The sequence below is a fragment of the Manis javanica genome, chromosome 4, assembly GCF_040802235.1.
Source record: "Manis javanica isolate MJ-LG chromosome 4, MJ_LKY, whole genome shotgun sequence".
Taxonomy (NCBI): Eukaryota; Metazoa; Chordata; class Mammalia; order Pholidota; family Manidae; genus Manis; species Manis javanica.
In genome coordinates this window covers 109,596,205-109,613,003 of record NC_133159.1, presented here as the reverse complement: position 1 = coordinate 109,613,003, position 16,799 = coordinate 109,596,205, and the positions used below count along the sequence as shown (strand labels likewise).

At 47.7% G+C, this 16,799-nt stretch overlaps 1 protein-coding gene and 1 long non-coding RNA gene across 7 annotated transcripts in view; one reads left to right on the top strand and one right to left on the bottom strand.

The window, feature by feature from the left end:
* Positions 1–1,294, bottom strand: part of LOC140848986 (uncharacterized) — a 49,326-nt gene extending 48,032 nt beyond the window's left edge. For both annotated transcript variants that reach the window (XR_012130371.1, XR_012130372.1), the window contains exon 1: positions 1,092–1,294. This is a non-coding gene — a long non-coding RNA (uncharacterized lncRNA). The remainder of the gene's footprint in view (positions 1–1,091) is intronic.
* THEM5 (thioesterase superfamily member 5) lies at positions 158–16,213 on the top strand. Of its 5 annotated transcripts, XR_012130370.1 has the most exons (9): positions 191–287; positions 1,208–1,452; positions 4,970–5,135; positions 6,090–6,291; positions 7,343–7,481; positions 11,679–11,789; positions 12,103–12,227; positions 12,528–12,664; positions 16,006–16,213. XR_012130370.1 is itself a non-coding variant. In XM_073234644.1 (8 exons), exons 2-8 carry the CDS (start codon positions 1,301–1,303, stop codon positions 12,569–12,571), a joined length of 939 nt encoding a protein of 312 aa, XP_073090745.1. In that variant the 5' UTR covers positions 191–287; positions 1,208–1,300; the 3' UTR covers positions 12,572–12,711. The 5 variants fall into 5 exon arrangements, 4 of the variants coding, with proteins under 4 accessions (XP_073090747.1, XP_073090745.1, XP_073090746.1 ...); XM_073234644.1 differs by lacking the exon at positions 16,006–16,213 and having other exon boundaries at positions 12,528–12,711; XM_073234645.1 differs by lacking the exon at positions 16,006–16,213 and having other exon boundaries at positions 199–287; positions 1,223–1,452; positions 12,528–12,711.
* Positions 16,214–16,799: the final 586 nt, after the last annotated feature.

Below are 16,799 nucleotides of genomic sequence, written 5' to 3'. Positions count from 1 at the left end.
ATTCCCCCCAGGATCTTGAGTGGATTAAGAAACAAGTCTCGGGGAAAGTGTTTAGAGAGGGAAATTGGAGTAGGGACCAAGAAGGTAGGTTGATCCTGCCAGAAGCATTGGGGCAGTACATGCTTGCTAATCTGCATAAGTCCACCCATCTAGGCTGGAAAAAGCTGCTCAGCCTTTTCCAGTCTGCGCAGTTGGTGTTTCCCCACCAGAATGAGGCAGCTCGTCAGATCACGAAAGAATGCAGTAGCTGTGCAATGCTAAGACCAGCCCCAAGAGGGCTGCACCCGGTAGGTACCCGGGAAAGGGGGAGGGCTCCAGGGAGGAATTGGGAAATAGACTTCACCGAAATAAAACCAGGAAAGTATAGATATAAGTATTTGCTGGTTATGGTAGATACTTTCTCTGGGTGGGTGGAGGCCTTTCCAACCAAGCATGAGACTAGCCAGGTAGTAGCAAAAAGATTAATTGAGGAAATCATCCCCAGATATGGGGTCCCTGAAGCAATAGGTTCCGATAATGGCCCGGCTTTCGTTAGCAAAATCCTGCAAGGACTAGCCCTAGCTTTTTTGGAGTAGATTGGAAGTTACATTGTGCTTATAACCCACAAAGCTCTGGGCAGGTAGAAAGAATGAATAGGACCCTGAAGGAGACACTTTCTAAATTGGTATTGGAGACTGGCGGGGACTGGGTGACCTTCATTCCCTTAGCCATCTTCCACACTCAGAACTCCCCCTATGTACATAGTTTAACTCCATTTGAGATAATGTACGGAGCCCCTCCACCCATAACCCAGCGAGTACAGCTTCCCGGTGCAGAGGACCCATCCCCTGACTATCTGAATGTGTTGCAAGCTCTTGCTAAAGTGCAGCAGGAAATCTGGCCCCTGATCAGAGCATATTATGAGGGCAGGAAAATTCCGAGCCCGGAACATGGCATAGTCCCAGGGGATATGGTATGGGTCAAAAGACACCAAGTGAGGACTCTCGAGCCCAGGTGGAAAGGACCTTACATTGTATTATTTACCACCCCCACTGCTCTCAAAGTTGATGGTATCGCTCCATGGGTGCACCACACCCACATTCGGATCCTACCTCATAACGATCCAAGGAACCGAAAAGAAGAGTGGAAGGTGCAGCAGCATCCTGCCAATCCCCTAAAACTACACTTAAGCCTAAGATGAAAGAGATCCTGCTAATAAGCTCTTTAGTATGGATCTTCACAGGAGCCACATCTGTGGGGATCAGAGGCACCAACCCCCATCAACCAAGGAACCTGACCTGGATGCTGATTGATAGCGACAATGGGGAAGTCATCAACTCCACACAAAACAGTGTGCCAATCGGAACCTGGTGGCCTGACCTGTATTTCTGCTTTCGGCAGATCAACCCGTTTACCAATCCATCCCTCAAAATTTGGCTCGCTCCAATGGGTTTTATGCTTGCCCAGGAACAGGTAAAGGAAGGCACTGTTGGGGGGGGGGGCATGACTTCTTTTGTGCCAGCTGGGACTGTGTAACCTCGAACGATAGGGATTGGAGATGGACAGTTACAAAAATCGATTCTGTCAAATTTACTTATGTCAACGAGGGCATCCCTTGTCACCAGCCTATGACCCTTTACAAAACCAAGGCTTGTGACAAAACAGACCAGGATTGGGTAAGAGTTCAATTCACCGAGATGGGCAAAAACACTGAGGTATCGCACTGGATAAACGGACTAGTGTGGGGAATGGTGTATTATAAATATGGGGGGCATGCCGGCTCGACCCTCATCATTAAATTAACCGTGTCAACTCCCATGGCCGCCGTAGGTCCCAACCCGGTTATAAATCCCCAGAAACCTTCAATTCAGGACAAGGGCCTGAGCAAAAAGGATGAGAAAATGCCGACCAGAACGCTTGCTCCAGAGCCCATGAGAGGACCGGGTCCATCGACCTCTAGGTTATGGGCCCAGCACACTCCCTCCGGGTTAGATAATCCCATGTGGGAAATAGTGCAGGCAGTAGTAGAGACTCTTAACCACACCACTTCCTCCCTCACCGATCCCTGTTGGCTATGCTACCCAGGTTCACCCCCCTTCTATGAGGCAATCGGGATAAGTGGCTCCTACACTATCAACAACTCCCATCCCACTTACTGGGATGGGAGACCGTGGGGACTTACAATCACTCAAGTCTCAGTCATTGGTACGTGTGTAGGCACAGTCCCAACGACCCAGAGCCAGTTATGCTCCTCCTATAATAACACTACGTGGGAGCAGGGAAAGTGGATTATACCCTCCTCGGGCTGGTGGCTCTGCTCAAAGACAGGCCTCACGCCGGCCCTATCCACCTCTGTGTTCAATGCTAATGGTGAGTTTTGTGTGCTGGTGGCCATTCTACCTCGCCTAATGTATCATTCTCATAAATCTCTCCTTTCTTATTGGGAAGAAAGGCTGAGCCCCCACCAGAGCAAGAGGGAGGTTGTTACCGCCCTGACCATTGGGACCCTCTTCTCTCTAGGGATAGCAGGGGCAGGCACTGGGGTCGCAGCCCTTGTGATGTGGGCAAAAGGGCTCACAGCCCTGAGGCTGGCAGTCGACAGGGACCTAGAACAGCTCCGACAGTCAATATCAGACCTGGAGCAATCCCTCACCTCCTTGTCAGAGGTGGTCCTACAGAACCGAAGAGGCCTGGACCTCTTGTTCTTGAAAGAAGGTGGGCTATGCGCAGCCCTAAAAGAAGAATGCTGTTTCTATGTAGATAAGACAGGTGCAGTCAGAGATTCCTTAGCCAAACTAAAAAAAGATCTTGACAGGCGGCGTAAAGAATATGAAAGCAGCCGCAGCGAAGGCTGGTTTGAGTCTTGGTTCAAGCACAAGCCATGGTTTGCTACCCTCCTCTCGGCCGTTGCAGGGCCACTGGTCATCCTGCTGTTTTTGCTTACCATCGGCCCGTCTATAATAAACAGGCTGCTTAAGTTTGTGCAGGAGAGGTTTGACACCGTCCAACTCCTGGTCCTTCGCCAAAAATATCAGGCCCTAGACACCGCTGTGGAAGATTCCTTAGTCTGATCAAGAAATGCGGGGAAATGTAACGGAGTGCAGAGAGCATCAAGTCAGGAAAAAGAACTAATGACACTTAACCTGACTGCCTAGAGCGAGAGCCACCCAGTCTTTTCTTGTGTAAATTACCTGAGGCTTCTGAGAAATGCGCCTACCCTAAGTTAGATAACTAGAAGTGGGCAACAGCCAGGGAACGCCTGGGGATGTAATCCGTGATAAATCACATAGACATGCTTGGGTAAGCAAGAGATAACAATTGAAGCGGGCAGGCAACTGGCGCGTTCCCTAAAAAGGTTACAATGTTTCCCATTGGTTACAATATAGAGTGTGTTTTAAACCTATTAGTTGTAGAACTGCGCGGGCTTTGATGTAACTGCTGTGAAGATCCTATATAATCAAAACCCAAAGTTGCTTCCGGGTCGGCAGCTCAGACTCGGCCTGCGTGTCAGGGGAGGTGCTGTAGACCCCAGCTTGCTGGCTGAATGAAGACTTTGCTTGGATTTTCATCTCCGTGTCCGTGTGTCTTGTTCTCTGGGAAACCCCGGAGTCCTAGACCCTAACAAGGCTTTATTCTAGTCCATTAAAAACTGGGACTTTCAAGTGATTTTACAGCATCTTACTATGTTCAAGGACAGTGACTGTGAACTTGGTGACAAGTAGTGATTTTACAGCATCTTACTATGTTGATGGACAGTGACTGTGAACGGGGATGTGGGGGGGACTTGGTGAATTGGGGAGCCTAGTAAACATAATGTCCTTCATGTAATTGTAGATTAATGATACCAAAATTAAAAAATTTTAAAAAAAACTGGGACTTTCAGTTGCAAATTGGCAGCTTTAATCCAGTAGAAAAAAAGCCACAACCTTGCAGACAGAGGCTCCACCAGTCAAAGATGCATCTCATGGAGCTTCACCAGAGACAAAGCTCACACTGCCTGCTCATCCTGTGCTCCCCCAAAAGGAAGTACCTTGCTAAGCTGCCTCCTCTGATTTTCTGTCTTCACCTCCCTACCCCTTTCTCTGCTGGGGATGAGCAGGCAGAGGCTCCTCTGTGCTACCCTTTGTCTGGAATAAAAGAAATGGGTGACCAAGGGCTGTGGGCTGGTGTGGGTAAAATTGTAGTATTTCCAGAATATTTTGCCTAGCGTTAGTGTATCTGCATATCAACAGGCATTCCTCAGGGTGGAGAGAAGTTCGTCTCCATATCAGCGGGCAATTACCTGGGTGACTGAGGGCTTATCTGAACCTGAGAGGTGAGGGAAAGGTCTTGCTGGTTTCTGTCAGAGCAGGAAAGAGATGGCCTTGGAGTACAGTTTGTAAGCAATAAACAAGTTTTAAACTTTATTTCTCCCTTTGACTGATATTGATTTTAGAGGCATTTTGCCCCCAGATTTCCTCTCCCTGGAGTTCCAGCTGATTTTCTGAGTCCCAGCATTTTATCAGAGCTTGCAGAGTTGTGCTGCAGAGCACATGCCACAACTGCTCCACCAATAAACAGACACTCCACCAACCCCTCCCTTCAAAAAGCAGACCTCTCTTACCTTTCAGGGAATTTTCTTGGGTTCTCCCCTGTAAGTTCCAGGGCAGTTCCATGTACTCTATGTACCCATGTAACTACCTCTTCATGCACCATTTTTGCTTCGTTAACAAATTTTTCTTTTTGGACTCAGGCCATTGCTGTTATGAATTCATCCCCAGGCAGCGTCTGTCCCTCCCTAAATGCTGGGTGGGGCCCAGCATTAGCTAAAGGCCCCAAGCACCTTTGGGTTGTTGTGTCAAACCAGCCCAGCCTTGCCTAGTCATTAACAGAGGAAGCTTGGGGCTGAAAACCCTGGGACAGAGAGGAGAGAGGTTTCTCTGAGCGTTGGCTGCACCTATAGACCCAAGGTGCAGCTAAAAAGCTCTCATTCTCTTTTCTGCTTCCTCAGAAGTCAGCTAGCAGCCCTGCCAACTCCCATCCCAGCCTCAGCCATGATAAGGAGAGGCTTCCAGGCAGCAGCAAGACTTGGCCACCATAGAGCCTTTCCTGGTGCTCCCTGCATTTTGCCCAGACTCAGCCCTGCCTCAGCATTTGGATCGTCCACGGACTCCCTGGTGAGTGAGGTACCAGCTCAGCCAGACAGGCAGCCCTTCTCCTGACCTAGACCATAAGGAGCACCCCAATTCTCTTCTTCCCAGATCATGACTAGAGCAGGTGGGCAGTGTGTCCAGGAGCTATTTGATTTGGCAATGAGGTATTCTTGGGATACCAAGTAGCCCACATCCAACACTAAGTCCACCAGGACACTTTGGTCCTAGTCTGAAATAGTGTGGTCACCAATGAATCACTGTGCTATTATGGGACTCAGGCAGTTGCAGCTGAGTTTGGGCATTGATAGGTGGAGGACCCTGTGTGTGATCTTAGCAAGCAGCTGGCTTATTGCCCACAACTGTGATTGGTACGTGAGCATTTGATGCCATAGAGGACTTTCCCTCATCCCACAGATGGTACCCCACCTCTGTGGGTGACCAACACATGTTTCAAAGGAACCACACTGCCCAGGCAGACCCACAGCTGTGGACAGAGCTGGAGTAGCCCCAGAGGTGAGAGGGCAGTAACAATGGTCCTCACCCACTGTGGTGCAACCACAGGGTAAACAGCATCTCAGAAAGGGCTCTAGTCTGACCATCAGCTGTCATCCTCACACGCTTGGCAGGCTTAGCCATATTTCCTGTTTCCCATTTATTCAGTGGGGCTAATACTAGCAGCTCTCAGCCTCAAAGAACAGCTCACAGATTTTAAAACAGGACACAATTGTAATTCAACACCACAAAGCAGCATGCTTCTAACTGCAGCCCCAAATCCTTCTTTTCCTTCCTTGGGACTTTAGCACCCCCCTGCCTAGTCACCCACAGAAGTCCCCAAATACTTGGTAAGGTAGATGGGCCAAATCAACACTGATAGGAGGGACTGAAGAGCCCAAGAACCTTACCTAGAGGCCCCACAGCGCAAGCAGCAACCCCTACCCATCAAGAAGCTATCTAGTCTCCCTGATTTTTACTGCCCAGATCTCAAGATTCTGTCTGGAGAAGAAAGAGTTGAAGGATTTAGCCCTTCCTAATGCCAGCTGGTGTCCAGACATGCTAAGCCTGTACCAGGAATTTCTGGAGAAGACCAAGACCAATGGCTGGATCAAACTGCCCTCCTTCAAGTCCAACAGAGAGCATATCCAAGGGCTCAAGCTCCCATTTGGGCTAGCAGTTACCTCGGGTAAGGCTTGGCCTGAGAGGGCCCATCAGTACACATGTGCCTCTGCCCCCATGGGTCAGGTCAGCCAGCCCCTTTCCCTGTGTTCAGGGCTCTCAGGAAGGAAATTCACAAGCTCCCCAGCCAGGTCTTTCTAATGACTCACTGCACCCCTCCTGCTGCTGTCCCAGGCAGGTGGATGAGAAGGGTTTTCTCTTGGGTCTCTGGCTCCTCTCCTCCCACCTGAAGAGAGTATCCCCTAGTGGCCCGCCTCTGACTCCCAGCCAAGAGTGTCCCCACCGGAGAACTGCAGCTCAGCTCCCGGCCCTTCTGCCTTCTCACGGGTTGTTCTTCCCTTACTGTCAAGCCTGTTCCAGATTCTCCTCCCCTATCCCATGAAGGCCTTTGAGAACGCATCCTCTGCCCACAGGCCCAGAGTGGCTCTCCCCAAACTGCTACCAGGTCAGATTAATAGGGCTTTCCACCTTCAGCTTTCTGTGTTTTTGTGTGGTGTGTGGTGTGTGTGTGTGTGTGTGTGTGTGCGTGCACGTGTGTGCGCACAGTCTTTCTCATTCATTTTTGTGGTTTTCCTGGCCAGTGATGAATGTGTCGTAGAGTAGGAAGACACAAAGGTTTATGACACAAAGTAGGGACACCAAAATAATTGTTTACAAGAATTTGGTATTTATCCAAAAAGGGTATAGTTGTTATAGTTGTCTTGGGAAAAATCAGAACTTTAGTGGCCTTTTCTGCACTTATTTTACTGTTTAGTATTGTTGTTACTTTTAATTACATGAGTTATATTTTTAATTTTCCATGTTTAAGATCTGCTAAAGTCTTGCCCTGACCCTGATCCTGTCCGCACCCTCAGCCAGTGAATTTGCTGAGTGTTTCTCCCTCTAGGCTGAGGACTCCCTGAGACAAGGGCTGAGCCTTCACGCTGAAGGCTCCCCAAGGGCAGAGCCTGAGGCAGGGCTCAACCCCTGGTGCTGAATGACAGGCCCTGCATCCTGACTGGCCCCCGCACCCTCACAGACTCCCTTCTACAGCTACAACACTACCCCTCTCTCCCCAGACATAAGCGACTGGCGCATCTTCACTAGGTGCATCCAAGTGGAAGGACAAGGCTACGAGTACGTCATCTTTTTCCATCCATCCAAGAAGAAGTCCATCTGTCTTTTCCAACCAGGTCCCTACCTGGAGGGGGCTCCAGGGTAAGACCCCAGGCAGAGCCAAATGGGCTATCATGGGCTGCGTCCTGGGCTTGGTTCAGCACGCACCAGGCCCTGGGGCTCAGACTCCCCTGAAGGAGCCCGGTCGGGCGTGCAGAGCACTGGGCTTCAGTCTCAACGGTATCATGCCGCGATGCCATCCTGCGTCATCTGATCTGGCTCCCATTGTGCAGATTAGGGGGAGCCTCCTCATGGAGGTCTGGGAATTTTCCGATAAGAAGAGGCCTTGATCACCACTTTGAGAAGTATGTGGTGAATTTGAAAAAGGATAAGATCTAGAATTAGGAAGTAGGCTTCCAGTTCACTTTGCTGCTACTAGCCTTGGGACCCATGCTAGCAATTTAACCTCTAGCTTTCAGTTTCCTTCCCTGAGAACTGGGAATAACATTATTATTTTTTATTAATTAATTAATTAATAATATATATAATAATAACTGGATAATAATATCTACCTGCCAGAGCCACTGAGAGAGATGATATTTGGGGCCTGTGTACTGAATATAAAACATAATGCACAATATAGCTATCAGATACCACTATCCAAACTTCATGCTTTATGCACAGGCAAACCGAGGCACACAGAGGCACAGTGACTTGCCTGGGTGACACAGGCACTCATGACCAGATCAAGAACTCTAACCTAGAAGTTGGGCCTCCAAGTCCATTGCTCTGTCTACTGTGCTCCACTGCCTCCAAACCTGGTAAAGACCCAGGAAGGAACTCAAGGAAGTTAGGCTGGTCCTTAGCATCTTGCCTAAGGTCCCTGGGCCACCAAGTCCATGGTTGTCTGCCTTCTCTTTCATCTCTGTTCCTGCTTTAGACAGCCACTAAGGTCTGTGCGTGGCACCAGAGTCCCTGAAAGAGAGAGAGGAAAAAGGGGACAGAAATAGGTTTCAGGTCCCAAGGCCCAGGAGAAACTCAGGGCCAGTAAAACAGAATTCAAAGAGGTCACCAGACGTCAGCACCTCCCCAGGTCACGGACTCAGACTGCAGCCCTTGCTTGCCTTGGCCATTCCATGGGTGCCTTCCATGAGGACACTGATCCCCATACTCACACATGGAGACACTGGGACACTAGGTTAGAGCCCTGTGCAGGCCAAGGAATCCCTTCCTTCTGAAGAGGAAAACCCCAGGAGGCAGGAATGGGAATGAAATGTGGCTGACTTTAATTTATGGTTCATAGAGACAGGGCAGGAGAGACAAGGGAGGACCATTCAGCACGGAGGCCAGTGGACTGAGGGGTGCAGAGAAGAGATTAGTACTGAATTAGATAGGCCCAGTTCAGTCTTTCCCCTGCATGGAAAAACCTAGTTCTTCTCTGTCATGTCTTTCTCTCCTTTACTAGTAGTGTGTCTCCTTTACTACTTATGACAATTCTGGTCATCCAGTGTGTGGAAGTATTCCCCACCAAGCGATTCTCCATGACACCAGCTGGGTGTCCTACAACTTAACTCAATTCTAACATCACCTACCTGGAGGAAGTGTCAAATCCCACAGGCTAAGGGCTGTCCCACAGGACTGCTGTCATCCCACTTCAGACTCCAGTCACAGGTACCCCAGGTCACCCACAACTTCTGTCCATTTTGGATACAAATTGGAGGTTCCCATGACCCCCTCCTAAGGTTCCATTAATTTGCTAAAGTGGCTTGCAGAACTGAGGGAAACGCTTATGTTTACTAGTTTAGTAAGGATATATAAAGGACACAGAAGAACAGCCAGATGAAGAGATACAAAAGATGAGGTCGGGAGGGTCCTGAGCCCAGGAGCTTCTCTGTCCCTGTGGGGTTAGATTGTGTCACCCTCCCAATGTGGATGATCACCAGCCTGGAAACCATCTGAACCCATACTATTGGTATTTTTATGGAGGTTTCCTCATGTAGGCATGATGGATCATTTACTCAATCTGCAGCCCCTCTCCCCTTCCTAAAGTATGGGGGATGAGACTAAAAATCCCTATCTTCTAATCACGGATCGGTCTTTCTGGTGACCAGCCCTCATCCAGGAGCCCACCCAGACTTGCCTCATTAGAACAAAAGACATTCCTATCACCCAGGAAATTACAAGGGTTTTAGGAACTCTGTGCCAGGAATTAAGGTAAAAAACCAATATATATATATATATATTTTTTTCTATTCTTTGACAAGTACCCACTCAGCCCCTTCCACTAAGGAGGGGTGGGTTACTAGTGGCCAAAGGCTACCCTGCAGAATCTAGGCATTTGTCAATGCCTGGCCAGTGAGGGTAAGGGGGAAAGAGCAGATTTAGGGTTCTTTAGCACCAACTCCTTTTCCCCTCTTTCAGGCAATATGTGGAAGGAAGTGACTGGAAATGTATGTGAGCTTTTGTAAACATTAACTCATTTAATTTGATGGTTTAGAAATTATTTTTATTTACAATTCATAGTAGAAGAACTGGGACTCAGAGAGGTTTAGCAATTTGCTCAAGATCAAACATGTGGTAGCGTGTGGTGGAGCAAATTGTCAAACCAGGTAGGTGTGGTTCCATGGCCTCCAGCTCTTTCCACAAAGGAAAAGGGAAGCTAGGGCCCAGGAAGAAAGACCATTGGTGGCAGCAGCAGGAGGGTAACCCACTATAACACAGAGGGACAGCTGACCTGGTTCCTGGAGCATCAGATCAGGAGAAGCAGATTAAGAAACTTGAATCTGTTTTGTGTTACCTGCATTCCAAAATTGGGTGGTGTAATATAATGAGTTGGAAGGTACATTTGTCCTCATCCACAGTTTCTGAAAACCCGCAGTCTTAAAGGTGAAGCAGATGTTTTGTCATGTTAATGAGGGACTTTTGGACCCCCCACCGAGGGCCAGGGCCTGGAGGTTGGATTAGCCAATGGCCAATAGTTTAGTCAATCATGACTATGCAATGAAGCCCTCACAAAACCTGCAAGAAGAGCTCTTTGCTCTGCTCTGCTCTCTGCTTTTCCTGCTCTGCTGGTTTGGAACCTGGTTCTTGGTCGGAGAAAGCTTTTACACTTGGGGAACCAGAACACCTCCATGTGCCACCTAGCCAGGCCCCAAGCTCCACGAGAATAGACGCTCCTTTGGGAACTTGCCCTATGTCTCTCTTCATCTGGCTATTAACTTGTATCCTTTATTAAACTGATAAACGTGTTTTCCTGAGTTCTGTGAGCCGCTCTAGCAAATTAACCAAACCTAAGGGGGAGGTCATGGGAACCTCCAGTCTGTAGCTACTGGGGCTTGCAACAGGCATCTGGAGTGTGTTTGGAGGGGGTAGGGGCTAGTCTTGTAGGATGGAGCCCTTAACCTGGGAATCTGGTACTGTCTGTGGGCAGAGAGCATCAGAATTGAGTTGAATTCTTGGACACCCTGCTGGTGTTTGAGAACTGCTTGGTCTAAGTATGTGTGGGAAGATCCCCTCCCCCATACACACATTGGAATCAGGTCCAGGTACCTGAATGAAGTTACACTACTATTACTGCTGTGTGTAAACCGTTACACATGAATATAAGGAAGAAATACACCATGCATTTGGTGTCAGAGATGTTGCAGATGCCCTTCTATTTTCTTCAACTTATCTAACAATGAAGTAGCTTTGGCACAAAAGTCAGCTTACACAAGTGAGGATGAGAATTTTACTCACTTAAAATAAAACAAGTTTTTGCAGGTATTCTGCTGAAGTTGGTTCTTAGCTTTCTGAAGGCAGCACTGCTTAGGAGTCCATCTTGTTGGCACTTTATAGGTCATGAGTTATGTTTCACTTCACCTGCCTTGAAAATGTGGCCTTAGCACTGGCCATAGTGACTGGTAAGGTTAGAGCTGACCCAAGGCCATGCCTTAGAGACTCAGTCAAAAAGTTTAAGGGCTTTTCCTTTCTCTATATAAGTGCACCTTTCCAAATCATGGCAATTGCTGCCAGCAATTAGGTGATGAATCAAAAAAACGCTTTTCTATTAGCTCTATCAGAAAAAATGTTTTCCTGGTAAAATAATTCTATCAATGGTTGCTAACACATACTGAAACAGCGTGGGAGAAAAGTTCAGTTGATTTTGAAGGGTTTGAGCAGACAGGATTCAGCTCTGTTTCCTTTCTTTTCCTGGAGAAAAGTAGAGGCTGTGGTGGTTTTGCCTGCGGGCTGGGGGAAGGCCCAGTGGACAGTCTGCCCAGGCTGCAGTCCTGGCCTTGCTTTCTGCCCTGACTCCAGATTTGCCCACGGAGGGTCCCTGGCAGCCATGATGGATGAGACCTTTTCTAAAACTGCGTACCTGGCTGGAGAGGGACTGTTCACAATAAGCCTTAACATCAGATTCAAAAAGTAAGTACAGATCCTTGGGATGTTGGCCAAAATCACAGTCATTTTCATCATGGAGGGAGTTGCTATCCTCAGCAGCTGGGGTACAGGAGACCTGCCTGCCACCTCTTTTCCCAGTCTACAGCCAAGCAGTTCCTCCAGTCCTTGTTGAGAACACAACCTCTGCTGTCCAACTCTGGGAGCCAGCAAATGGGCTCTGAGGCCAGAGTTAATTCCTTGAGACAGGGTGGGATGAAGAGAAGAATGGGAAGTGGAGTGAAGGGCTTTGGGGGCAGAAGTTCACATAAGGGGTGGGCTAAGCCACTTGCTCTCCCAGCTTGATCCCCGTGGGCTCTCTGGCTATTCTGAATGTGGACGTGGAAAAGATTGAGCACCAGAAGATTCACATGTCCTGCATCATCCAGAGCAGTGACCAGCACACAGTCTATGCCAAGTCCTCAGGTAAAGACACCCTCAGCCTCAGCCCCAGGCCCTGTCCTGCCACCCCGACCCCCAGAGTTAAGGGCCCAGTCCCAAGCTGAGGTACGACTTTTTAGAGTGGGACTGGGCACCTGCTATAGACACAGATGAAGTGAGGGAGAACCTAACCAGGCCTTTTTTTCTATGTATGAGTGGACAATCTGTACAAGGATGTGTTCCAGGTACCGAATGACTGAGACCTCCAAGCATGTGTTCAGAGCGCCTGTTGCGCTCCAGCCATCTCTGCCCAGTCCTACCTCTCAGGTCGCCCTTCTCTTGCAGCTGTTTTCCTTCAGCTGCAGCTGGAAGAAGAGTCATCACAGTAACAGTCAATACACCTTCAGGAGAGCCCACGCTGACCGCCCAGGAGCCTCTGCAGAGCAGGGAGGGGTCTCCAGGGAGTGACTGGCGAAGTGAGGGTGAGGGTAAATAAAGTCTCTGAGTAGATAAAGTTTCACAGCCCCAATTTCAGCCCAAGACCCTTCTGTAGTAGGAAATCAAAATCCGACCAGGGCCACACACAATCCCACCTTCTCATTCAGTGCCAACAGAAGAGACTGGCACCAGCTGAGGCATCAAGCTCACAGCAATGAAAGGCAGTGCCCCTGGCCTTGAGTTGCACAGTTGCTGGCCAGGAACAGAGCATCCCACCAGCTCCTCCCACTCCACCCCCAGCTCCTGCTATGGGTGCAGTGTAGACACAAAGAGAGAAAGGACCAATTTAACTCTATGAAACTGATAAAAAGACTTTCTAGAGGAAGCTGTGTTTGAAACAAGTCTTAAAAGTTAGGCGGTGTTCAGCAGGTAAGCAAGGAAGGGGGAAGGACTCCAGGCAGAGGGATGGTAAGAGCTAAGGCCCAGGGGGTGAAAGAGCACAGTGACCTCGGAGAAGGGCAAAGTGCTGGGTGGGGCAGGAGCTTAGGGAAAGAAGGGAGAGGAGCGGGAACAGGCCATGGAAGGCTTCATAAACCCTGCTTTGGAGCTTGAACTTTGTCTTCTAGGCAACTGGGAGCCCTTGAAGGGTTTGGGGTAGGGAATGACATATAGTTTTGTTTTTTAGAAAGATGGCTCTGGTGGCATTAACTGGTCAACAAGACTGAAGGTGGAGCACTGGTTAGGAGAATCCTGCTGGGCTCCAAACTAGAGATAGTAAGGGCCAGCACTGGTCAGAACCATGATGATAGGAAATGTGGGAAATGTTACCAACAAGAGATGCAGGACTTTGTCACTGATTGTATATAGTGGATCTATAAAGAGGAGCTTTCAAGGGTGACTCCAAATTTCTGGCTTGGGAATTCTATATGGCATCACTGATAATATAAAGGAGCAGGTTTGAGGTGCATGTAGATATTTAGCTCAGTTTCATATGCATTGAGCTTTCACTTGCATTGAGCTTGAAATGCTCATGGCACTTCCACCACATGGTAAGCTCCAGCAGAAAGGAATATTGTGATCTGGAGTTCAAGACTGATGAACTACTGACCCAATTTGTAAGTCATCAGTATAAAAACTGACCTAGAACCCCTGGGAGTGGATTGTGCAGAGTGAGTGAGGAGGCAAGGGGACTGGCAGTGAGGAAAGGGGAGAGAAAGGAAGGGCAAGGAAGGGGGCCAGGGATAGAGCCTTCATTCACACTAAGGCTTAAGACAGGGACAGAGGACCAAAGACCCACCAAGGAGGCCAGGAACAGGACAGGAGTGACTGTCCTTAAGAGGGCAATGTCTGTGATGTCAAATGCTGAAGAGAAGGCATGGCAGATGAGAACTAAAAGGAGGTCTTTGGATTTGGTGACAAGGAAGGTGATGGTCTTCTTTGCCAGGAGATGGAAGCAAAATCCAGATTATGGTGGATGAATAAATGAATGGAAATGACAAAGTGAATTTAGATGATTCTTTCTAGGAATTTCATTGTTGTTATTGTTATTTAAAGAAAGATGCTTGAGTATATTTATAATTTGCTTTGGAATAAGCCAGTGGAGAGAGGCTGAAACTCTAAGAGAGAGAGAGATGCAGAAGACCTGCTATCTGGTCTTAGAGATGGGTCAAGAGCACAAGTGGACATAGGGGTCATGGCAGTATCAACATGACTCTGAGACCAATAGTAAAGGGGTGGTGCAGAGCAGGACAAGAAGTTGAAGGGCTTGATGCCAGAGTGCTTTGTCTTCCTTGGTGAAATACGAGGGAAGGCCATCAGTGGGGAAAGAGGTCTTGAGGAAGGACAATGATTTGAATAAGCCACTGTGGGGATCAGGAAATAAAGTGGCTGAGTACATGTGGGTCAAGGCATGCTGAAGGGCCAGCTGCTAGTGGAAAACACGTATCTGGAGTGGCACCAACCTGGGGTAAGGGAAGGTATGAGCCAGCTGGAAATCTAGAGGGGCAATGGCAGATAAGACAGGTGAGAATGGTGGTGAGGGAGGAAAGGGTAACATGACTGGTACACATTTCTATGGAAAAAAAAGATTTTTGGTTTTTGTTTATTTTTTATTTTTTTATTTTTACTTTTTAATTTGAGGTACATACAATAAAACATACAAATCTTAGTCCACAGTTTGATGAGTTTTGACATGTGTATACTTATGTAACCATCACCCAGATCACGATATCAAACATTCTCACTAATTTTTTCCTTTCACTTATTTCACCTCCCCTCACTCCCCTACCCTGTGGCAATCACCAGTCTGTTCTCTGTGTTTATGGGTTTATTTCTATTTTGTTTGCTTTATTTTTTTAGATTCCGTATATAAGTGAAATCATATGCTATCTGTCCTTCTCTGTCTGACCTATTTCACTTAGCATAATACAGAAGGAAAAAACACAATACAATGCTCACTTGACATTGACATGAAGGAGGAGAACACAGACTAGAGGAGGCACTGGCCATCCATGAGAAGCCACCCTCTAGGCCTGCAGAGGATGGTGTAGGAAGCTTTTGGGAAACAGGGACAGGCAGGATTCCACTGAGGCCAATCGGTGGAGGGAATGTCCATGAGGCCATGAAGAATTAGAACTGTTTTACCAAAGAATGAGAGCTCCAGGAGACATATCATAAAGGATTTTATTATTAGGCATGGTAAAACCAAGTGTTGAAACAGATAAACCACTATATCTCCATTGCCTAGCCTGTATATTAATCAGAATGTACTTCTCATCACATAAAGTCCAATTGTGGGCATCAAGGAACCACTCAGGAAACTGGCTGAGAAAAGCTCTGCCATCTTCAGCACATGGTTTCCAAAGTCATCCTGGGTATTGACATCCAGGTGCCAGATAAGAGAAGAGAGAATCACAAGGGATGTGTTTTTAGGCCAAGTCTCAAAGTATTTCCATTTATCAGAATTCAATCGCAAGAGAGATTGGTTGGAAAATACAGTCTAATTGCAGTAAAGAGGGAACTGGGTTTGTTGAATAGCTAGCAGCCACTGCCTCAGTTTGAGAGTAGGATCAGCAGAGGAAGGAAGAATCTATGTCCAAACCCTTACCCTGACAAGCAAAGAATTCTAATTCAGTCCTAAGCTGAGTTTCCAGGATCTGGGGCTGGGATTGGAGATTCAGGGCATCAGAGAGAATGAAAGCCTTTGTGGCATGGAACAGGGTCAGAGAGTTAGACACAAATTCATCAGTGGTGGGAGGTAGGTGAATTAGGTTCTTTTTCTAGTAACTAGACCACACACTCCTAGCCAGAAATCTTGTGCCAACCAATTATTCCCTTCCCCATATACTTAAGAATTTTTTCTCTTTCTCCTCTTGTGCTTCCCCAGTTGGCCAAGATAATTTATGAACTCAGAATCACTGAATACCACAATTGTCCTTCATTCATGGTCAAGAAGAGCCTAATCTTCATCTAAACACTCCCAAGAGAAGAAGGGAAATGTATTCCATCCTTCCTATGCAGTCAAGAAAAGGAAGAAAAACAAAACAGTTGTATTTGAATTTCCATATTAAAACAGGTTGAATGCATCCTGGCAATTCTCTTCTGGGTCCAGTATCTAATAGAAACAGGCATAAGTTCAAAATCTACAGAGGTGGAAGGCTCTCAATCAAGTCCCCACAGTCAGGCTGGGAGTGTCAGCCTTGACTGGATGAGGCCAGTGGGCTGGCAGGGATCTTGAACAGAAAACAAAGTCATTAGCTGCTGAACACTTCTCTAGTGGCTAGGCCTTTGATAGATGCCTCTCCTCTCCCAGGACGCCAAGTATTGCTTTCTAGGTAGAAACAAGGGGAACTGCTGCTTTCACACTTTAAAAGCCCATTCCCATGTGTAGTACATTCATCTGGAATGCAACAACTACAGAGGCAGATGGGGTCAAATCCAACAAACCATCCAGGCAAATAGGGCAGCTTATTCTGCTTGAAGTAGAGGATATGTTCTCCAGATGCCTGAGTCAAGTGCCAAGAGAAACCAGAGTGAATAAGGCAATTATAAGAACAAACAGTTCAAGAAGGCAGGGAACATCACTAGCTCATACCAGCTACCTTAAAGTAGGGGCCCTATGCCTTCCTGGAACTAAGACTGCAGAGCTAGGCCATTCATCAGAGGTCCTAGGGGAAGAGC